The 23,470-nt window shown below is 42.9% G+C and overlaps 2 protein-coding genes across 3 annotated transcripts in view; one reads left to right on the top strand and one right to left on the bottom strand.

Annotated features, from left to right (window-relative positions):
- Positions 1 to 3,177: 3,177 nt before the first annotated feature.
- On the bottom strand, positions 3,178 to 4,253 carry LOC128595645 (transmembrane protein 14C). Its single transcript, XM_053604449.1, has 2 exons — positions 4,187 to 4,253; positions 3,178 to 4,077 (listed from the first exon to the last, which is right to left on the bottom strand). Exon 2 carries the CDS (start codon positions 4,021 to 4,023, stop codon positions 3,679 to 3,681), a length of 345 nt encoding a protein of 114 aa, XP_053460424.1. The 5' UTR covers positions 4,024 to 4,077; positions 4,187 to 4,253; the 3' UTR covers positions 3,178 to 3,678.
- Positions 4,254 to 21,865: 17,612 nt separating this feature from the next.
- The window catches only part of PPM1K (protein phosphatase, Mg2+/Mn2+ dependent 1K), a 28,453-nt gene continuing 26,848 nt past the window's right edge, over positions 21,866 to 23,470 (top strand). Inside the window, exon 1 of one of the 2 annotated variants that reach the window (XM_053604277.1) lies at positions 21,866 to 22,022. The gene's annotated coding sequence lies outside the window, so the exon portion shown is untranslated. Of the gene's footprint in view, positions 22,023 to 22,410; positions 22,546 to 23,470 lie in introns of those variants that run through there. The other variant, XM_053604346.1, reaches the window with a different exon arrangement.

Below are 23,470 nucleotides of genomic sequence, written 5' to 3'. Positions count from 1 at the left end.
AAATATTTGAAGACCATGAGATTCTCTACCCTAAATCCTAATTTTCTCCTTTCTCCAGTTATTTTATTTATCATGTTTTAAACACTTCATACCTGACTGCCAGCTTTTGAATTCTTCAATTGGTCAATGTTCATCTCTAAGTGTGGCTCATAGAATGGAAGATGGATGGGTAGGATTCTTGACCATAGCTACTGATTTCCCATTGCCTTCTTAGGGGAGGTATGAAAAAGAGAAGCGTTTCCCTAATTCGTGCAGTGATCACCTTCATTCGTTAGCCATCCATTCATTGAGCCCTTGTGTATCAAGTCTCTACGCTGTATATCCCTACACCCTAGTGTTTTAGCAACATTTCACTTGACCTGATTAGTAAAAACATTATGTCACTACATAAACGAGAAAAAGAAAGAACTGTATCTGAGGAATGAGAGGCCTTTTAGATTATCCGTCCCAGAAAGTCATCGGAACGAGACGGCGGCCACATCCATCTCTGAACCTGCTGGCAAGTGCCGTAACTAGCTGGAAACTAACCTGGTAATGCCGCACAGGACGCTACAATCCATACCCTACAGCTTCACGATGTATAGACAAGCACTAGTAAATACTTCTGTAAATCAATGAGAAGTCCTGACAAGCTCCTTTGAACCTGCCCACTCCCAGGCCTCCTTTTTTCTGCCTTTAAAAACCTGCTTGTCACAAAGGCCAAATGGAGCTCACACCTGGGGTTGGTGGGGTCTGAGCCTTCCTGGCAGCCGCCCCCACTTTGGCTGAGTTAAACTCTTACGTTCTGTGCTGGGCCTCTTCTTCCTTTTTAGGTTGACATAAGAAGTTGTCTGAAAACCCTTAGTGGAAAAAAGAAAACGGCTGCTTGCCAAAATACTAGAAATAATAACCAGAGAGAGGCTGTTTAAATCTTCCTGTGAAGGGTCTAAAACCAAACACTTGGTAAGTAATTTCAAAACTCCTCTGGCCTCCTTTCCCTGTGGTTTTTCTTCGGGTTTCCACCCGGCTATCCCTGAGACACCACAAACAGAGGCGAGTGCTGAATCCAATGTAACATTTCAGCTCCTTCACATTCCAGACTTCTGTCCCTCCTCTCACTTTCCTTCAAATTGAAAGCAGGTTTAATTTTCTCCAGGAAAAACAAAAAACAAAAAGCCAGACCAGTCTGGGGAGGACTTCACTTCTCCTAGGAGGGAGCGAGGCCAGGAGAGTCACACTCTCAGAGCCAGCCCGCCAGGCAGGAGGAGAAGCTCTCAGGAGAACAGCATAGCAGCCAGAGCCCTGAGAAGCAGCGAGAGTTTAGCAGCTGGGAGGAGTGTAAATTTGGGGAAGGTAGAGCGATGTTTAAGTGGGATTTGTAGGAAGTTCGCCCTGTAGGTGTGGCATCCCTCAGCCCCAGCAGACTACATGTTATCCCCAGACCTCTATGAAGACAGCCTGGCTGTGTTGGCCACCCGACTCTGCCACGTACTGGCTGTATCACTGCCCAGAATCCAATTAACCTCTCCTTTCATTTAACTGATTTCCTCATCTGTAAAATGGGGATATGGCCCTGTCTATGTTAGGGAATTGTCGTGAGGATTAAATGGATTAATCCATTTCCATAACTGAAATAATGCCTGATTATGTGGTGAGAGATATGCAGATGTGCCCGATTTAGCTGCTGTTTTTCTGGGACTGCACAGTTCAACCGATGCTCCTGTGATTGTACTCTTAACGGATTCCGGCTCAACAGTAATCTTACAGAATTTGAGATACAATTTTGGCTGTCACCATTGTCTACCGGGTCACCCAATCACTTCTTTCTCCCCATACGTAGTCAAGTTCTGTTGATGCCTCCATCCTCCTAAGTACCCCCTCCCCTCCAGTGCCTTCGTGGATTCATTGACTCTTCCTTAGATCACTGCAACAGCTACGGACTTGTTCTTCCTTCCTTCAGCATCTTCTAGCCTTAATGTCCTTCGAAAGGCTGCCAGCGAGTGTCTGAAATACAAATGCTCATGCCTTCCTCCCCAGAGTAACCCGGCTGGTGAGGTCAGTACCCGTTCTGTCTCCAGCCCGTCCTCAGGTCCTGCTGCTTCCCACCCACCCTCATCTCATTGCCAGGCCCACTTCGTCCTGGTGTGACTGCAGTCCCTTTTGTGTTTCCCCTCCTTTCTCAGTATTGTTCTTCCTATAATTCTTTAACTAATGAGTTGCTATTGAGCCTTCAAAACACTAATACAAAACTTCCTCTTCTTTAAAGTCTTTCTCAGCAGCCCCAGGCAGTGTTAGCTGTTTCATTCTCTGTTTCTGTTTCTCTTGGTGCGTACGTGGCTGCTCCATGCTGTAACCTCACCAGCAGTGTATGAAGGTTCCAATTTCTTCACTTGACTTTACTCATAACAGGTTGTGCTGGGATTATGTGTTTGTGAGTCTGTCTCTCTCCACAGACGATGCTCTCCCCAGCGGCAGGGACTAGATTCTATTTTCTTCTTTAGACTAGATCCTGCCAGGCTGTTCTCCAGCTGCCCTGGGTTAGGTGCTCCCCAGCAGTGGAGGACTGAGTGTTCCTGTTTTTCCACATCCCTTGCAGCCCTTGGAATGACTCAAATTTCTGACTTTTTTTTTTGCCAGCCTAAAATAAAATAATGTGCTATTTTTGTGAGTGCTTTAGTTTGCATTTTCCTGATTCCTAATGATTCATGTGGATATTGAATGACTAACCCACTGTAAAGCTGACAACCCATTTATCGTATTGTTTCAGGTTCATCTTGTAAACCTAGTTCTGCTACGTAAGGATCATCTCATTTTTAAGCAGCTTTATAGAGGTATAATTCATCTACCGTATAGTTCACCCATTTGTTTTATCTTATTTTTCTAATGCCTTTATTTGCCTTTATCACCCATTGTAAGTGAATAATTCAGTAGTTTTTTTTTTTTTGGAGAGACAGTCTCATTCTGTCGCCCTCGGTAGAGTGCCATGGCATCACACAGCTCACAGCAACCTCCAACTCCTGGGCTTAGGTGATTCTCCTGCCTCAGCCTCCTGAGCAGCTGGGACTACAGGCGCCCACCACAACACCCAGCCATTTTTTTGTTGCAGTCTGGCTGAGGCTGGGTTCAAACCTGCCACCCTCAGTATATGGGGCCAGTGCCCTACTCCCTGAGCCACAGGCGCCACCCAATTCAGTAGTTTTTTTTTTTTTTTTTCATTTAGAGTAAACTTTATTTTCATCAATATTACATATTTCATTTAACATAATTTCAAAGTAGGTCTGTGCTCTAAGATAAGCAAAAGAACAGATATCCTAAATCTCCTAAAAGATTTTTTTCATTCTGTTCCCCTGAACAGAAGTTTTTAAGGGACTAGGGCATGAGGTTTCAGGGCACACAATGTTGACACCTAAAATTTTACCCCTTGAAATTTTACTTATAGGTACAGAAAGAAGAGATAACATCAGTATATAAGAATCAAACTGAGTGTTTTGTTAAGCTTTGTGTTACACATTTGTCACCTGTGTAGGGTTATAACACTAAAGACTGATAATTTTCCCATCAAGTTCAGTGTTTGTTTGTTTGTTTTAAGTAGAATGTCAGAGATACAGAAATGCTGCATTTTTCTCTCTTGATACACGAAAACAGTAGAAATTTAGAGACTTTTAAATTCTTCATGAGTCCAAGCTAGGACATTGATCACTACTGATGAGGTCTGTTCAACATACTAATTCCAACTTTGGCAACCATCAGCAAGCTGGCACCTGCAATTAAACCTGCAGGCATAAATTTTCCAGAGTGGTAGAATCTCATTCCCATAATGCCAGCCAAGGTCCCAGATGTAGCTAGGAAAACCCAAATGTTCCTGGGATCCTGAGACAGCTGATAAGCACCCAGGCCTGCTAAACCCCCGAAGAGGAGCCCTGCAGCCAGGGATGGCACACTACCTGCTTTTGCATAACCAATGATCCCACCAGAAGCAACCAGTGCTGCGTAGCCAAAGCCAAACCAATGCAAAGGCACTAGAGGGCCAGTGTCCTTCTGCATAGTTCACTTCTCGCTCTGTCCAAACAGGAGACTATGCCAGGCCTGCACCGCGGCCTAAATCCTGGATGGCGGAGGGACGAAAATCAGGCGGCAGTGAGGCCTCTTAAATAATCCCAAAAGTCAAAATTGGTATAAAATCATGATAAACCCCAAGTACCCGAACGGCGTTCCCAAAGGTCTGCGCAGGCCGCCAAGGGCACACAAGCTGCTGGGGGAAGAACCCAGGTCCCCAATTCAGTAGTTTTTAATATTCATGGAGTTGAGCAACCATCACTCAATTTTTTAAATTTTATTTGTAATTTCTTTTTTTTTTTTTTGAGACAGTCTCACTCTGTCACCCTGGATAGAGTGCTGTGGCATCATAGCTCACAGCAGCCTCAATCTCTTGGGCTCTGGCCAGCCCCTTGCTTCAGCCTACCTAGTGGCTGGGACTATAGGAACCGCCACAATGCCCAGCTAGTTTTTCTATTTTTAGTAGAGACAGGTCTTGCTCTTGCTCAGGCTGGTCTCGAACTCCTTAGCTGAAGCAATCCACCTGCCTGGCCTCCCAGAGTGCTAGGACTATAGACACGAGCCACCATACCCAACTAGTGCACTCAATTATAGAACATGTTCATTACTCCCCCCCAAACCTGTACCCATTAGCATTTACTCCCCACTCCTCCTTAAACTTCCACACCCCTCAGCCCACGGTAGCTATGAATCAATTTTCTATCTCTGCAGATTTTCTGATTCTGAACATTTTACATAAATAAAACCACACAGCATTTGGTCTTTTGAAACTGCCTTCTTTTACTTAGCACAACGTCATTGAGGTTCATCTAGGCTTGCATCAGCACTTCATTTCTCTCCATTGCTGAGTAAAATTCCATTGTATGAATGCACATTTTCTTTATGCACTCAGCAGCTGGTAGGCATTGGGGTTGCTTTTGGGCTGTTGTGGATAATGCTGCCACAGACACACACACACACATTCATGTCCGGTGGTCTCTCACTATCGGAGGGATTGGCCCAGGACATGTATACCAGAATTCAAGAATATTTGAGTCCCTTATCATTTACATATACCCTATGCATATTCTCCTGTGTGCTTTAATCACCTCCAGATTACTTATAATGCCTAATACAATGTAAATACTATATTAATAGCTGTTACACAATATTTTTATGTGTATTATTTTTTGTTATTGTATTTTTTTTAACATCTCATCAGCATCAGGAGTTTTGTTCTTCTTATTATTTTTTATTGATTGCTTTTCTAAATATTTTCCATCTGAGGTTGGTTGAATTCACAGATGAGGAACCCATGGATATAGGGGGCCAATTGTAAGTGGTTTTGTGTGGATGAATATATGCTTTAATTTCTCTTGGGTATGTACCTAGGAACTGCTGAGTCATACAGTAACTCTGTGTTTAAGATTTTGCACAATTGCCAAACTTTTCCACAGTGGCTGCTCCATGCTGTAACCTCACCAGCAGTGTATGAAGGTTCCAATTTCTTCACATCTTTGACGACACTCAAGTAAAGGAGAAAAACTGTTTTGTTTTGTTTTTCTCCTCTACTCAGACACTCAACACAGTCCCCACACACCAAGTAATTCTCCAGTCCTATGATTCAGTTCAGTCCTGACACTGTCTACCTGGAAGTAACATCAGGTCCTATAGGTCAAGGGCTCAGGCCCACGAGACTGACACTCCTCCAGCCCCAGACTCCAGTGCCAATCCAAGGAGCAGGTTGTCACCTGTTCTTCTAACCAATGGGCTATAAATTGGAGTTCCTACTACCTCCCTCCTTGGGTTCAATGTATTTGTTGAGATGGCTCACAGAACTCAGAGAAACATTTATGTTCACTGGTTTATTTTAAATGATAATTACCAAGGATACAGATAAACAGCCAGGGCAAGAGATGGAAGGAGAGCTTGGCGAACCAGCTCCCATCACCTCCTCATGTTCAGCAGCCTTGGAGCTCATCAAATCTCCTTGTACGAGAGTGTTTATGTAGGTCGATCTCTGATCCCCCAGCTCCCTTCTCAGAGACCCATGAGTGGAACTGGAAGTTCCAAATCTCTAATCATTTGCTCTGTCTGGTGACCAGCCCCATACTGACAGCTTTCTAGGGGCCCCACCCTAAATCGCATCATTAGCATAAACTCAGATGTGATCCAAAGGGGTTCGTTACAAGTAACTAAAGATACTCTTGTCACTCAGAAAACTGCCAGAGTTTTAAATGTTCTGCTATAGAAACTAGGGATATAGTATTTCATACGCTACCACAACTTCTTAATAGCCATCTTTTTTACTATAGCCATCCTGGTATGTGGGAAGTGGTATTTCACTGTGACTTATTTATTTGCATTCTCCTAACAACTAATGATGTTGGGCATCTTTTCATGAGCTTGTTGGCAATTTGTAGATCTCTTTAAAAATAATTATTTTACTTTATTATTTTTTTTTTTTAGAGACACAATCTCGGTATGTTTCCAAGGCTAATCTCAAACCCTTGACCTCAGGCGACCCTCCTGCATGGGCCTCCGAAAGTGCTGAGATTCAGGCATGAGTCACCACACCTGGCCTTGTATATTTCTTTTAAAGATCTATTCAGATCCTCCACCCATTTTTAATTGGATTATTTGTCTTTTTATTATTAAATTGCAAGTGTTCTGTATATATCCTGAATATAAGCCTCTTATCAGATATGTAATTTACAAATATTGGGGGGGGGCACATTTCCTCGTAGCTTAGCTTCAACTTAAAAAATGGACAGCTGTCACTACTACTCATAGTATACTCCTGGGTAAACATAGATTGGATTGAAGAGAAGGAATGGAAGGAAGAAAACAGATTCCAGATGTTTATCAATTTGGTTCAATTTATTTTCCACATTCATGGACACTACCTATGGAAAAGCAATTTTAAGCCTATTGAGAAGCTGCAAGAAGCTTGCAATCACAGCATAGATGAGTGAAAAGGAGCCTGCTAAAATCACAAAATACTGAAAGTAGGAATTGTTTTATAATTTCAGTATCTCCAAGGCCTAGGAAATGGCAGTAGTTAGTCCACAAACAGTTGCTTGATATAACTGAACTAAGGATGTAACTATATGGCAGAAAATCAAAAACAACATGGAAAAACAGCTTCTGCTAATGCTATAGCTGTCTAAAGCAGCCCTTGAATTTATGGGGCAGCAGATAGAAAAAGTGAGGACAGATGAGAAAGAAAGAGTGATGAAAGGCAGAACTTTAAAAACACATCAATGAGGCTCAGCACCTGTGGCTCATGCGGCTAAAACGCCAGCCACATACACCTGAACTGGTGGCTTTGAATCCAGCCCAGGCCCGCCAAACAACAATGACGGCTGCAACCAAAAAATAGCCGGGCGTTCTGATGGGTGCCTGTAGTCCCAGCTACTTGGGAGGTGGAGGCAGGAGAATCACTTGAGCCCAGGAGTTGGAGGTTGTTGTGAGCTGCGATGCCACAGCACTCTACCCAGGGCGACAACTTGAGGCTCTGTTTCAGAAAAAAAAAGGCATCAAGGAGACTGGTGGTGAGATGGCGAACACCTGAAGGGAAAGCCAGGTAGACGTACACCTCCAGGGATTAAGACTTTTCAAGAGCACTCATGTAGAGAGGATCAGGCAGCTCTTTCCGCACCAGTAATTCAGGCTTCAGTGCATCTGAGGTTTATGGGTCCCACTGTTCTGTGTCACGCATGTTTAAAGTGAAGAACATCAAAAATTGAAGAGTCTAAAAGGCTTAATGTTTCCCTAAATAACTGAAGAGGAAAGCAACAGAAACAATGACATAAAGTTAGAACAGAAATGATGAGCAAAATGTAGTCTCTACCATTTAAAATGAACTCGACGTTCATTTTAACTTCTAGGCTGGGCGTGGTAGCACCTGTCTTGCTCTTCGGGAGGCCAAAGCAGGATGATTGCTTGAGGCCAGGAATTGGAGAACAGCCTGAGCAAGAGCAAGACCTCATCTCTACAAAAAAAGAAAAAACAAATGGACAATTAGCGGGCTGTGGTGGCACACTTCTGTAGCCCCCGTGGAGGCTGAGGCAGGAAGCTAGCTTGAGCCTCGGAGTTTGTGATTGCAGTGAGCTCTGATGACGCCACTGCACTCTAGCCTGAGTGACAGAGCAAGACCCTGTCTGAAAAATAAAATATAAAATAATAAAATAGAATTTTTAAGTTCTGTTTTCTTTTCTGATTCCATGATTCAGAGGTAGGCCCACTAATGTCCCCTGGAATTCTCTGATAGCAGCCAAAGTTACACCGTGTTTCCTTGATGTAATTTCCCATAGGACAGTCCTCAGTGCAGCATCAAGGAAACTGAAAATTCTTTATTCATTCTTCATGTAACAAAAATATATCAAGCCCTTTGCTCTACTATAGGTGCTAGGGAGCTTGCAATTGATAAAGTGAAGATCTACTAGTCCAGGGAAGGACATAGATGAATAAGTAAATGAACAAACATCTGAAGTGCTGAGGAGTGCTCTGAAGACGGGAAGTAGCAAGGGGACAGATGGTGAGGGAGAGCTGTTTCAGGTCCGTGACCAGAGAAGACCCTTCTAATACACCGATAAGTGATCAGAGACTCTCTAGCTCTTGACCTCCTCCAGGAGGCCAAGGGAGCCGGAACAGAGCCACCCTGGGAACAGTAGAAGCTCAGGTCAGGGTGGGAGCCAGGAATAAAAATGTAGCATCATTTACATGAACAAAGCTCTGGGCTCTTTTTCTGTTTTATTTTATGGTTCATATGATAGGCTTGAGCTGTTTGATCATGTGACACTATATTTGCAATTTCTTCAACACGCTGTATTTTGAAGAGATGACTTAGATTTTCCAAGGAAGTCTGGCCCTCTAAATTTTGTGTCACAGATTCAGATTTTTTTAAAAAAAATTATCCGTTCAGGAAAAGGGATTCAAAGGCATATGGTCAGCAATTTCACTTGTAGGTAAATATCCAGAATAACGAAAACCTACACCCACACATGTGCACATGAGTGTTCACAGCAGCGTTATTCACAATGGCTAAAAAGTGGGGAAAAGCCCAAGTGTCCATCAACTGAGGAACAGATGAGTAAAATGTAGTCTCTACCATTTAAAAAAATGACAATGCAAAAGTAGGACTTCACAAAACATGTGTAAGCTATCATTTGTCTGCAATAAGACATCAAAACTTGATTTCTCATAGCAGAGTGGTTTCAGGATAGTCATACTTCTTGCAAGGTACTAGGCGTCTATGAGGCAAGGAATGGAACTTTCCAGTCCTCTAAAAGTCTAGGGGTTGAGTCGATGTTACTTCATTGTATTTTATTGGTCAGAGCAGTCACACCCAGCCCAGATTCAAGGATGTGCAGAAATAGAATTCATCTTTGGGTAGAGGAATAGCACGTGAGCCCAGAAGGGAAGCATTGGAGATAAGCTGTCACAAAATAGAATGGGTCGGGGAGTTAGAAAACAGATTTAATATGTTAGAAGCCACTAACAACTGAAGTAATTACAATTCAGATATCCTACACAACGATGGATTGAATGGGTGGTTTCAAATCTTCACACACCCCCACCTTGTGTCACACCCTCGTCCTATGCCGAGGAGTATGAGTCCCTGCCCTTTCCTTTAGGTTTAGCCATACATGTAACTTATCTGTTGTTGTGTCCCAAATTTAGTGGCCTAACACAGCTCTGTGATGAGTGAGCAGGTTTGATAAGGGTGTTTTAGCTGCTCTCACCCGGGCCTGGGCTCACTCATGATGTTACATTCAGCTCTAGGGTCAGCTGGGGGCTGTGCCAGGCTGGTTAGGACAGCTGGGTGTCTCTCCACTGGGCTTTCAGCTGCAAAGAAGCTGACCCAAGCTGGGCTTCCTCATCCTCCTGTCCCGTGGTGTCAGTGTTATGAGAGGCTGTGAGCAGCACAGGCCTTTTTAGAATAAGACTCGCAAGCCACAAACTTCTACCACACTCTATTGGACAAAGTGAGTCACAAACCTATATTCAAGAGGCAAGAAATATATGAGGAAAGGACCTCTACCTCTTGATGGGAAGAACTAAAGTCAGTTCATGGTCATATTGAACCTACTATGCCATGTGACTCTTTTTGACCACCTGCAACCAGGTGTCAGTTCCAAGTCCAGGCAGTAAAAACCCTTGAGTGTTTCCTCTCACTCTCTTGTGCTTCTACCATCGCCCAGAGAACACAGTCCCTGTGGTCTACTTGTCCAAGGACAGTGAGAGACACGCAGAGCAGAGCTGATCCAGCCAACCTGCTGTCCTGCCGTGAGCGGAGCTGCCCAGCTAAGCCAAACCCAAGCTGGTGGAACCCCAGCTAAGCTGCACCGGTAAGATCATAATAGATGGATGTTGTTTCAATCTAAAGGAGATAAACTGTTTTTCTTTTATACTTGCAACATTTCTGACACCCAACATGTAGTTGTCTTTCTCACACCAACCAATTCTTCCATTATGTAGATACCAAGTGGGTGTCCAGCAATTCAATTCTGACACTCTCTGGAGTTAGCACAGGTCCTGCCGGCTAAGGGTATCGCCTGTAACTGCCCCCTGCTTTGGATGCCAGTGGCAACTTCTAGGTTTTCAACCATACTTCTGACCAACTGGCTATAAACCAGGAGTTCCCACAATCCCCTCCTCAGGTTTGATAATCTGCTATAACAGCCCACAACACTTTTGCATTTGCTTACTTTTACCGACACACAGACGAATAGCCGGAAGAGAAGGTACATGTGCCAAGGTCCTGAGGGTACTGTGTCTAGGGACTTCTGTCCCTATAGAGCTGGGGTGTGCCATCCTCCCCCTGTGTGGATACATTTGCCAACCCAGAAGCTCTCTGAACCCCACTGTCTCAAAGTTTTATGGTGGTCCCACCATATAGATATAAAACTGATTGCATCATTGGCCATTGGTGATTAGACTCAGTCTCCAGCCCCTCTCCTGTCACTGGAGGCTGGGACCTAGGGCTGCAAGTTCTAATCCTTTAATTACAGGATTGTTTCTTCTGGCAACCAGCCCGGTTACTGAAGCTAACTAGAAACCCCAGCCTCCAGTCATCCCATTAGCATATGAAAAGCTGTCATCACTCCAAAGGTCTCAGAGTTTAGTGACAAAAATCAGGGACTAAGACCAAATATTACAACAAAAATTGCTTCTATCACTCCTATCACTCAGGAAATTATAAGAGTTTTAGGGCCTCTATGTCAGAAACTGGGGGAAGAGACCAGACACATATTTCCTATTACATCACAGGAGTCAATGAGTATTTGAGTGATTTGCTGTACAGTAAGAACTAACTAGTATATATCCAAGTTTTCAAGAACACATGTTTTGCAAAGTAAAGAAAATCACTATCCTGCCTTATATTTGCTTATCTCTGTGTGCATATATATGTGTGTTATGTATATATCACTTTGTGCAACTCCTTTAAATTGAGGCAATAGAAAAATTGCTGTATTTTTAAGAAATATCATTAGAGTTTCCATTAAAAGTAGCACTTTCAGAAGTAACAACATCATTACAAAATGATGGTATTTATTCATCAAATATTTATTGATGAAATACTAACGTATGTCAAACGCACTTTGCTAGGGTCTGTGACATCTACAGTGATAAATAAGTATATCTGCTATTATTAGATTTGACAATAAGTAACAGAACATCCCAAACTTACAGTGGCTTAGGAATCTAGCAGTTTATGTCTCTCATATAAAAAGTTCAGAGGTGGGCATTTCAGGTGTTGGCCCTCAGAAAACAATATGCCCTGTGCTTAGGCATGCTGAATGCTTTGAACTGAAGGACTTTGGAAGGGCCTCAGAAGCAAAGTCTCTTTCTGATCTTCTCCCCTTCTTTCTCTGCTCCCTTTTATCCCCCAACATAGACCACCAAAGGTGGAACTTCTTTCCCCTAAAGCAAGGAGTGTTATTCTAACCTCCTGCCTCTCTGTGCAGGAACTCGCCATAAAGAAATTCTCTGACCTCATTCCAGAGGAGCCCGCCCTATTCTTGGGAAGAAGGGATGCAACAGAGAGATTCAGAAGAATCTGAACAGCCCCCTTTTCCGGGTTTCCCCCCATCAGTCTTATTACCACTAGATCATTCCCTTTTTGTCCAATCACGTTTCTGCACAGTGCTCCATTCTTCAAACCTAAACATAAAAAGAGACAATTTCCCCTGGGTCTTTGCATCTTTACTCCCATGTCAGGCAAAACTTTGAGTAAATTAGTGCATTATACCTTTGTCTCTTGTTAACCTGTCTTTTGTTGTAATAGTTATAGCAATGTTGGTTGTGAACCTTGTGATGGGCGAGGAAAGGTATCACGCCTTGCCATCCCTTCACATGGCTGTAATGGCAGCTCCATGTCCACCAAAGACCTGGCTTCCTTCAATCTCACTACTCTGCCATCTCAACCATGTCAACACATGATCCAAGATGATTCACAAGTTCCAGCTGTCATGTCAATATTCTAGCAAAGGAGAGCGACAGAAAGATATGCCTGTTTCCTTGTATTGTGACTTTCTTGAGATTCACTCTTCCTTCTTTCCTTCCTTCCTTCCTTCCTTCCTTCCTTCCTTTCCTTTCTTTCTTTCTTTTTTTCTCACCATGTTGCCCTTGGTAGAGTGCTGTGGCATCACAGCTCACAGCAACCTCCAACTCTGGGGCTTAAGCAATTCTCTTGCCTCAGCCTCCCAAGTAGCTGGGACTACAGGCGCCCACCACAAAGCCTGGCTATTTTTTGGTTGCAGTTGTTTAGTTGGCCCTGGCCAGGTTGGAACCACCCTTGGGTGTGTAGCTGGTGCCATAACCTCTGTGCTACAGGCGCCGAGCCAAGATTCACATATTTCTACTTATATCTTACCAGCTTGAATTTAGCAGCAAAGCCACACTAATTATAATAAGAAAGGTTATAAAATGATCTTATATTTTGGCTGGCAAGGTGCCCATGTAAAAATCAGGGCTCGGGCCAGGTCAAGTGGCTCATGCCTGTAATGCTAGCACTTTGGGAGGCTGAGGCCGAAGGATCACTTGAGGCTAGGAGTTTGAGACCAGCCTGTGCAACAACGAGACATTGTCTCTACAAAAAATAGAAAAGTTAGTTGCAACTACTTAGGAGGCTGAGGCAGGAGGATCACTTGAGCCCAGAAATTTGAGATTGCTGTGAGTTATGATGACACCACTGCAATCTAGCCTGGGGGACAGAGCAAGACCCTGCCTCACAACAAAAGAAAAAAAAAAAATCTGGGTTCTGGTACTAAGGAAGAAGGGTAGAGTAGATGTCAGAAGAGACATTTAGCTGTCTCTGCCATAATGTGTAAGGATACTTCTCACCTCCTGGGAGCAGGCATGTTAGTTTCTCAATAATGACTACCCTAGTAAGTCCACAGATCTCTTCCAGCTCTGATCTATTCATTCCTGTCTTTAGCAGCTTTGTTATATTTTAAAATTTCCTCCATAAATTTTATAACTTTTTGTGTTTAATACCTGTGTACCTAAGATTTGTAAATTTTTTAAAATAGTGAATATGTATATATACATACATACGTACATGCATAGAGAGGTGCAGAGCTCACTGTGGCTGCTAATGATAACTTGAAGGGGCACAGTCCACTGCACCCTTGTAAGGTGAATCAGTCTCATTTGTGCTCCTTGAAGTCACGAGGCTCTGAGAAGGGACATTTCCAGTACTTGGGCTGCAGTCACGCCTTAAAGGAAAGAATGTACTGGAGACCCTCGCCAAGTCTAGCTGGAGACAGAGCCTCTGCCTGGGGCAATGGACCATTGCACTTAATCCCCTACCTCTATTTACACAAAAACTTTCAGTTTAGAGAAGTAGGCAAACAGAACAGACAACCCAGCCCTTTGTGGTTCATCTCCATTGTTGTTTATCTCTAAACAAGACATTCTTGGTTTAGAAAGGTGTGTACGTACTTTGCTGGATTAACTCTGATAAGAAATCTTTGCCTTCTGTGTCCCTTGTTCTTGGATTATTTTGAGTTTGGGTATATAAGAAAACGAGTACAGACAGCCGATGGCTGCTATGCCCAAGCGAGCACCAGCCATCCCTTAATAAATCATTCATTTCATCTGCAGTGTCTGCCTCTGTGTCTCTGACTAGGCCAGTGGACAGCAACATCTAACTGAAGTCAATTATTAAGACAGTCCACTTTTCTTTGTGCTCTTTCTATAGAAAATACATTAATAAAGACATTCTTCATATAGACTTTAATATAAATCCCAGTCTTGTTGTATACCATGCCTTGATGCATTACTGATTTTCTCCTGGTGTGCGAAGTCATCAGAAGTTTATGCTTGGCACATGTAGTGTATTTCACTTGCGGAATCAAAACAGGAATCCAACGTTTTCAAAGTAATTTAAGGTCTTCAAGGTAGAGACTGGCAGAACAATCTTGGAAGTGTTTAACACTGATGAACTATGTACAGACAGGCAATGTGGTTAGAGGATAAGCTTTGCATACTGAGGGTTCAAGTCCCTGGTGATCTGCTGTATGGCCTGGGGGAAGGGGGTAACTTCTCCCATGCCTCAAAATTTCCTCCTCTGTAAAATTGGGATACCACTACCTATATAAAGGGCTGTTATGTGGGCACATGTAAGATTTCTCCAAACACTGACATCTGATAGATGTTAATGATGGACAGCTGTCTATGAGAATGGTGGGAGAACATACAGGGTACCAATGATTCAGCTTTCCTCTTCTTTTCTTGAGAGGCAAACAGCATGGTAGGGAAGAACACAAACTCTGGAGCCAGACTGCCAGGATTCAAGTCCCAGCTTCATCATTTTCAAGCTATGTGACCTCTGTGTCTCATCTGTAAAATGAAGATGAAAATAATAGCACTTGGGTGGTGCCCATGGCTCAGTGAATAGGGCGCCGTCCCCATTTACCAAGGGTGGCAGGTTTGAGTCTGGCCCTGGCCAAACTGCAACAACAACAACAACAAAAAAAAATAGCTGCGTGTTGTGGTGGGTGCCTGTAGTCCCAGCTATTCGGGAAACTGAGGCAAGAGAATCGCCTAAGCCCAAGACCTGGAGGTTGCTATGAGCTGTGACACCATGGCACTCTACTGAGGGTGATAAAGTGAGACTCTGTCTCTAAAAAAAAAAAAGAAAAGAAAAGAATATCACTGTCTCTTAGGGGTGTGGTAAGGATTAAATGAGTCAATACAGCTAGAATATTTCGATCAATGCCTGGATAGAATAAGCACTTTTAAGGGTTAGTGTGATGGTTAATTTTATTTGCCAATTTGGCCAGGCCAGTGTGCCCAGTTATTTGGTCAAATACCAGTCTAGCTGTGAAGGCACTTTTAGATAAAATTAACATTTAAATTAGCAGATTTTGAGTGTAACAGATTGCCCAATATAATGTGGGCAGCTCTTATCCAATCAGAGGGAGGGAGGGAGGGAAAGAAAGAAAAGGAAAGGAAGGGAAGGGAAGGAAAAGGAAAGAAAAGCTGTATTTCTCTGGAGAACCCCAATACAGATAGCAATGATTATTTCTATTTGCAACATGAAGTGATCCTCTTCATCCCTGTCCTTCATTAAGAACACAAGCAGGGGCAGCGCCTGTGGCTCAAAGGAGTAGGGCACTGGCCCCATATACTGGAGGTGTTGGATTCAAACCTGGCCCCAGTCAAAAAAAAATTGGATTTAATAAGAGCACAAGCAATCTCTAATCATGTTTCAACCTTTCACTTTAATATTCATTACTCTGAATATTTAGGAAAACTTAGAATAGAAAATTAAGGTTTGCCTTGAAAAGATGCAAGGAGGCCAGAAAGCTTGTGGCAGGTTTAGGAAATGATGAGTTTAGGTAGAATGAGGGCCCACTGAGGGGCACAGTAGGGCATCACGTTAGTGAAGGGCCAGAACAGTCTATCAAAAGCTTGAATACCAGTCTTAGAACTTTAGAATCTTGTTTCCCTATTGGAAATGGAGGGTGAGTGAAGTTTCATGAAACAATGCTGTAAGATAAAAAAAAGTATCAATGGGTATAGGATTAGTTACAAGGAGGGAGAAGCCAGGGAAAGAAAACAGGTAGAAAATATTATGCAACCTTGCATTACGTGGTTAAATACAGCTTATGACTGGGAGAGCAAACACATCTGTATCCTTACTGTTTACACTGGGTACGCAGGGTCACGTAGAGCCCCCTGACGTGGACAGGCTGACGTCCCTGTCTTGGTCCCCTTTCCTTTGTTCCCTTGCTGTAACTCTGCTCTCCTCCCAGGTCCAGATTCCCATCTCTTCCTATGGTCCATGAGAAGATGGAGAGGGGAAAGGGAACACCACTCTGGTTGTCCCACATGACCTGTGTAAAGTCTTCCCCAATTTTACTGTGGTAGGATGACTGTGGATTGTTATTTTCCTTGTATTAAAACCTCTTCAAGAAAATATATCTCTTTTGCATACTTCTCATAACTATTATGTGCTATTAATTCAAATAATAATTCAACTTTCAAACTTTTTCCAGATTATTTTTTATATATAAAATCTAGGTCCCTGGAAGTCGATATAACTTATAAAACTAACTCTAGTTTTACAAGTCTATATTTAACACTGCTAAGAAATAGAAACACAGTTGGTAACTTTCCCAGAATATGCTAATTAGCTGGAAAGATAATATTTTCTTTTCCGCCATTGGAAGAGAAACTGACCACTAGAAAATCAGTTCAGCTCCTACACCCACTCTGTAGAAAATAAAGAGGTGTGTTTATCCTGGCCAATAAATCACGGGTTTGGTTACTTGGCAACCAGGGACGAACATGCCTTTCATCATCTCTTACAATGTTACCTGGACATGTCAAACTCTAATCTAAATGAAAGTCAGAAGATACAAATTAAATTATCTCCAACAGGTTACAAATGCATAGCTTCTAGTATTACAGTTGTAAAAGACAACAGCATTTTTTCTTAGAACTTGAACTTGCATGTATTTTTGTGTTGTTATTCCCTTACAAAAAAGTAGGTATTTATACATTCACTTCATTCTATTGACAGGAAAGAATATTTATTGAATATTCTTTATGAGGAGTATAAGGGAATTTTTGGCCTGTTTCAGCCAAAGAAGAATAGTTGTAATTAGCAGATATTACTTAGCAAAAAAAAAACAAAACTGAGTTTTAGATTATTGCAAGTATAATTTTCATTCTGTCATTCTGTACTATTTCACACAACTAGAAGGTACAGTATTAATTTCAATTTGTTTATATGTTGCTTAATGGGGTTTTCAAGTGTTTTCATTATCTTTTATACTGAATATTTATAGGCTTTTGGATGCATCATAAAATCTTCAAAGAAAAATAGCACTGCTTATTTTTGTGGGACAGATGTCCTCTACCTAATTGGGTTCTTGCAGTAATTATGTAAGACAGTCAGGGAAGATTATATTTAGTGCTACTTTTACAGATGATGAAATAGAGGCATGGGGTAGTTACTTATCTGAGTACTCACATTGGTCAAAAGCCTTAGAGGCCTCCAGACTGAAATGTAAGGTATATTTTCTATGTTTTCAAGATACTTCTTAAGAGTTAGAACCATGCCAGGCACAGTGGCATGTGGCTCACAGCTCCCTGGGAGGCTGAGACAGGGGGCAGGAAGCAGGAGTATGCCGTGAGCCAGGAGTTCAGGGATAGCCTGGGCAATGTAACAAGACCCTAGCTCTTAAAAAAGAGTTAAAAAACTGGTTTTCTCTTTCACCGTTTTTCCTAGTAGCTTCATAAAATATTCAAAAATAGAATAATAGCACTATACTTTTCCAATTGTAGCATTCAATCACATTTAGATATATGCTGATTATCTCCTCTGCCCCTCTCAATTTTCATGAGAGCAGAGGCCATGTTTAGATTGTTCATTTATTGCCATAAACCCAGATCCTTGTATCACAAGAATGAAAATCCAAGTATCCAATGTACTCAATACTAATATGAAACAAACAGAAAAGCAACTACATGCACATTTGTGAGGAAAACACAAGTATATACAAATATGGGGGAGGAGAAAAGAGGGAGGGGGAGGAGGTCGGGAAAGGGAGGAGGAAATGGGAAGGAGTAAGTGGTGGGGGGGGATTGGTGAGCTCTCACCTGATGGGCACATTGTGAGGGCGTACAGCATACCCCCGATGATGGGCTCAACTACATCTTGAACTGTACTATAGAAACATAATGTAACCTAATCATTTGTACCCTCATAGTAATCTGAATTAAAGAAAAAAAACAGATCCTAGCATAGTGCCTTATATATAGTATGAACTCAATAAATACTTATTGAATAAAGGAATGACAATTTCTCTTAGGTTAAAATTGCATGCTTCACCCATTCAAGCAACTGCCTGGGTGGTGAAGAGCAGGAAATTTAGCAAACAGTGCTAATAATGACTACCAGATTTCATTTCCTTGTTTTGGAGCTTTTGTGATTTAAACAACAAAATGCAATTTTGTTTATAAACTTTCTTACAAAATACATTTACAAAATGCAATTGTCAAACTGATGATTGGTGAAGTTACGTACTTAAATAATTATTTCAAGTAGTATAACAGTCAAATACTCAGAGATGGAAATGGAAGGATAATTCAAATCTCTGTCCCACTGGTACTAATCAAAGCTTGTTTATTCCATATTAGTGGGGATGAATTATACAGGGTTGGGAGGAAGCAACAATCATATTTTAAAATAAAATAATTGCTGCAAGCTTAATTGGCCCTGAGAACAAGATTTAAAATTTCTTTATGTCAATGATTTGGCTATTATCCTGGTGACAGAGAAAAGGGACATCTGAGCTAAGAATTCAGGATGGAACAGACTGAACTGTGGAAAAATACATCCTAGTATCCCAAGCCCATGTTTTAGGCATGAGGCCAAAAGTAGCATGTAGATACTCTCTTGCGTCAGCCTCCCAAGTAGCTGGGACTACAGGTGCCCGCCACAAAACCCAGCTATTTTTTGTTGCAGTTGTTATTGTTTTTTAGCTGGGCGGAGCCAGCTTTGAACCTGCTACCCTGTATGGGGCTGGTACTGTACCACTATGCTATAGGCTCAAAGCCATGATATGGTTTTCAAAGGTAATTCCAAGGACTGTATTAGTATCAAAGATATTCCTCAGGATTTTGTTTATCATATGACTGTGGATTGTAGTCTATTATAGTAAAAGAATGTAGCAACATCACCATGTTCTCAGATACTGGGCATGCAGCTTGCAAGTGCTTATAAAGAAGGTCGAAACTTCAAGGATAATTCAAAATATTTTACACGTCTAAGTTTAAAATTTCCCACATTAACAGTTCCTTGTTGTTACCAAAAAATTCTTATGATTACAAATGTCATTCATTATCTGCACCAAACTGGTCTAAATGCCTGAGATATTGCAATACATGGAACTATGTTATGGATGAGCAGATTAAAAAGAAACTTAATTGTAACTCAGTTACCAAAATGCTCCATCCAAAGAAAAGTCCATCACCAAAAGAGATGTACTAGAATGTTTATTGTAACACTATCTGTAATAGCTGCAAATTGCAAACTGCCCTAATGTCCATCATAAGAAAGAATTCATAAATTATAGCATATTCACTGAATGGGAAAAAAATCTACAAGTATGCTCAACAATATGGATGAATTTCACAAGTGTAATGGTGAGCCAAAGAAACCAAACACAAACGAATGCATACTTTATGATTTTATATATGCCAGGTACTAAGATAGGCAAAACTATGTTGTGGAAAGTCAGCATGGGAGCTACTCTTGGAAGGAGGCAGTGACTGGACTGCAGGTGTTAATAATGTTCTGTTTCTCCCCACCCCACCCCCCACAGAGTCTCACTTTGTTGCCCTGGGTAGAGTGTTGGGGTAGCTCACAGCAACCTCAAACTCCTGGGCTTAAGTGATCCTCTTTGCCTTAGCCTCCCAAGTAGTTAAGACTCCAGGTGCCTACCACAACGCCAAGTGATTTTTAGAGATGGGGTCTCACTTTTGTTGTTTTTTATTTTTTGAGACAGAGTCTTACTATGTCTCCCTTGGTAGAGTGCTATGGCGTCACAGCTCACAGCAACCTCAAACTCTTGGGCTCAAGCAATTCTCTTGCCTCAGCTTCCCAAGTAGCTGGGATTATAGGCGCCTGCCACAACGCCCGGCTATTTTTTGGTTTTAGCAGACCCAAGCCAGGTTTGAACCCATCAGCCCTGTTGCATGTAGCCGGCACCCTAACCACTGAGCTATGGGCCCCGGGGTGGGGATGGGAGCTCACTTTTGCTCAGGCTGGTATCAAACTCCTAAGCTCAAGGTGTTCATCCCCTTCGCCCTGCTAGAGTGGTGGGATTACAGGTGTGAGCCACTGTGCCCGGTCAATGTTCTGTTTCTTGTCCTGAGTGCTGAAAACAAAGGTGTGTTCAGTCTGTGAAAATTCAATGACCTGTATACACTTTTGATATGTGCACTTTTCTGTATGTATTTTATATTTCAATAAACAGTTAAAAAAAAAAGAAAGAAAGAAAATTCCAGGAGTCCATGAAAATTCAATGTCAACCCAACATAATAATCTTCTAGGTCATTACTAGAATTTGTGAACCATCAATGTGAGAATCACTCTCTAACCAGATTATTAAATGCACTGGATTCAGAACAGCTGTACCTGGGCTAGAATGCCTAAAATGTTAAATGAGTAATCATTTACCTTTAAAATTTCTAATTGCTCTGCTTTTCTTTGCATTCAATGATATCACCATAATTTGATCCAGGTCATCTCCCACCTTAAATTTCATCTTCCATATATTCTCCTCACCAGTTGCCCAGTAGACTATTCTACCTGTTTCCCTTTAACCAAAGCGATTTAAAGTCTAACCCAGATACTTTCATTCCTTTGCTTCAAATACCTCTACTGAGGCCCATTCAATTTTAAACAAAATGCAAACTCCAAGGCCTTTCCTGCCGAATGGCTTGGGCTCTACCCGTTCCTCCTTATGCTAAAGCCACATTGGTTTTCCTTTTGTTCTTCCAAAAAGCCTCGCTTTTGTGTGCGGTCCCCTCTGACAGGATCGGAACAACTCCTCAATTTACTGGTTCCATGGCTGAATGACTGACTCAGCTGAAGTGCTGTGTTCTAAAGTTCTCAAGTAACAGCCTCATCTATAGTCAACCCCCTGTTATTACCTACATCCAAAGCTTGTTTATTTCCTCCCTTCACATGTTATTACTATTTCACGGGCTTGCTTACTTGTTAGTTTTCTCCCTCTTCTTGTTATCACTTCTATCTTGGTCAAAAGTGTATCCCCAGTGCTTAGCCAGTGTCTGGCACACAAGATGTCCTTCAACAGACGTAGAAATATTTGGTGACTGAATGAATTCACATTCCCTGGGGATTACAGGATGCCTGTCCAGCCAGGAAGAACGCTGCACTGTGAATTCTTCGAAGATACAGCAATGAAATCAGATGGCTTTCAAGCTCTGCCCAGGCAGTGCTGGCGTTCCGTTCTCGGTTTCCTAGGGTTACAACCTTGCCCGAAGTGACAGCGCTCTCCACCCGCTGGCGAGGTACCAGGTCTCCCGGCCCCACCCCGGCCGCCACCCTCAGGAGGGCGGGGTTGCCCCCGCCAGCAGCCACTGGTCCGCGCCGACGTCGCTCCGTTCGGGCTGCTAGAAGCCCGAAAAGGCAAATTGCAGTCGCAGGGAGGCTCGTTCCCATCGAGTGCTGTGATTGGCTACCGTCGAGGGCGGGGGGACCGGCAAGCTGCCTTGCCGACTGCCGATTGGCCAAAGCTGCTGTCAGTCTGCGGGTACAGACTTCCCCCTCTCCATCTGGCCAACTGCGGGCTAACAATTTTCGAGAATTTCCAGCAGATGAGGCAGTGGCAACTTGAGCTGCTTGTTGCGGAGATCCGGGACAGCGGAAAAGGCAGTCTTATTTACCGACTAAAAAAGCTCCTCCCCTACCCTCCGTTAGCTAATCAAAAAATTTCCAGGGACGTAGCCATCACCAGGTAAGCGCCTAGAGAGAGCAATTCATTTATTTCTGGTAGCCGTTTCTGACGTTATTTATGGCGTCCCCGGGAATAGAGAGTAAAACAAGGAGCGTTGCCCAGGAAGCAAAGGAGAAATGAGGTTTAGGTTCCCCAGCCCCAAGCGCGCCGCTTTCTAACCTGCGGGGTACCTGTAGCCTGTTGGACAGGTCCCACCCGGCTGCGCCCCGACGGCGCTCGGCCTTGAACTTGACCGGAGGGCTGGAGGAGTGAGCCGAGCCAGCAGGGCTCCGGCGGAGGAGGCAAGGCGGGGAGCGGCCGCCCGCATTTCCCAGCAGCAACGCCCGCCGGCCCCTTTTCGGAAGCCCGGGTCTCTACGATGCTGCAGGGGTCGGCGTTGCGCCGCCTCCCGCGAGAGGGAGACGTGGCGACTACGCGGTCTGCACCGCAGGAGCGAGGTGGGGAGGCGGAGAAGTGGCGGCGAAAGGTGCCGGGGGAATCCAGCCCTCTGAGAGGCCGCACGCCACTCATCTGGCATGGCCAGGTAACCGAGCCCAGGATCCTGAGCTGTCCAGAGATGAGCTTTTCTGGAGATCGGCGTAGAGAAGGATGCAGAGCCCTGGTTGGTTTTGATACGAGGATTTTGTTTTACCTTTGCCAGGGAGAGAGCTGTAATCTCAAGGCCTTGAGGCTGGTGATGCCTTTTTTAGTAGCCGCTTTCTGTAGATTAAAGAATAAACTGGAAGTGACAAGGAGGAGGCTCCAGGTGGAAATAGCCAGGGAATTTGAAGTCTAGAAAACTCCACTGGCCTCTTTGAACTTCAGTTGTTAACGTGCAACAAGGCCTAATCGGTTCTTTGCACCCTCCCTTGGAGAAAATGGTTTAACGTGACTTTTCAATGGTCTTGAAGAACAGTAGTGGTTCGTGGTATTCTGGTTAGGCTGCTGTGGCAGGAAGAACAGCGACGAGAGAGAGAGAGAAAATGAATGTGTGTGTGTGTTTAAGTATATAGAAATTGGAAGAAGAAAGGCTAGGGGGAGAGGTGCTGGTGATATAAAATGGAATGTAAAGGAAAGTTGTTTTAAAATGTAGTATAAAGTTACATGTGTAAAATACAGTTTGTGGCTTGTGTGCATTTTAACCACTTTTTAATGTTTTAAAAGATAAGTACTTTTTACTGCTCCATGTTCTTTTCTCCATTCACACCTATAAACATCCAATTTAAGGGGAGTTCTTTGGGATTTTCTTTTATCCCTGAAGTAGACTAGTACATTTTCTTTCCTTTCCTCTTAAACGGGTATTGATAATAAGGGTATTGGAGTCCAAATTTGCTGAAATACATTCTGGAAGTTTCCATCCATTTGAATTTATTGAGATGCATTGGTTGTCTTTTTAAAAACGTTGGTAAGAGTTCCCACCTATCAGGAACAATGCAGGGGCATATGACACACTTCTGGGTGAAAGACTC

Source organism: Nycticebus coucang, chromosome 1 (assembly GCF_027406575.1).
Source record: "Nycticebus coucang isolate mNycCou1 chromosome 1, mNycCou1.pri, whole genome shotgun sequence".
Lineage (NCBI taxonomy): Eukaryota > Metazoa > Chordata > Mammalia > Primates > Lorisidae > Nycticebus > Nycticebus coucang.
Note: the sequence above shows the minus strand (reverse complement) of the source record. Positions and strands in the feature narration are given on the sequence as shown.

Excerpts from the sequence above, each read along its gene's own strand:
- LOC128595645 (XM_053604449.1), bottom strand. The coding sequence starts at position 4,023 with ATGCAGAAGGACACTGGCCCTCTAGTGCCTTTGCATTGGTTTGGCTTT.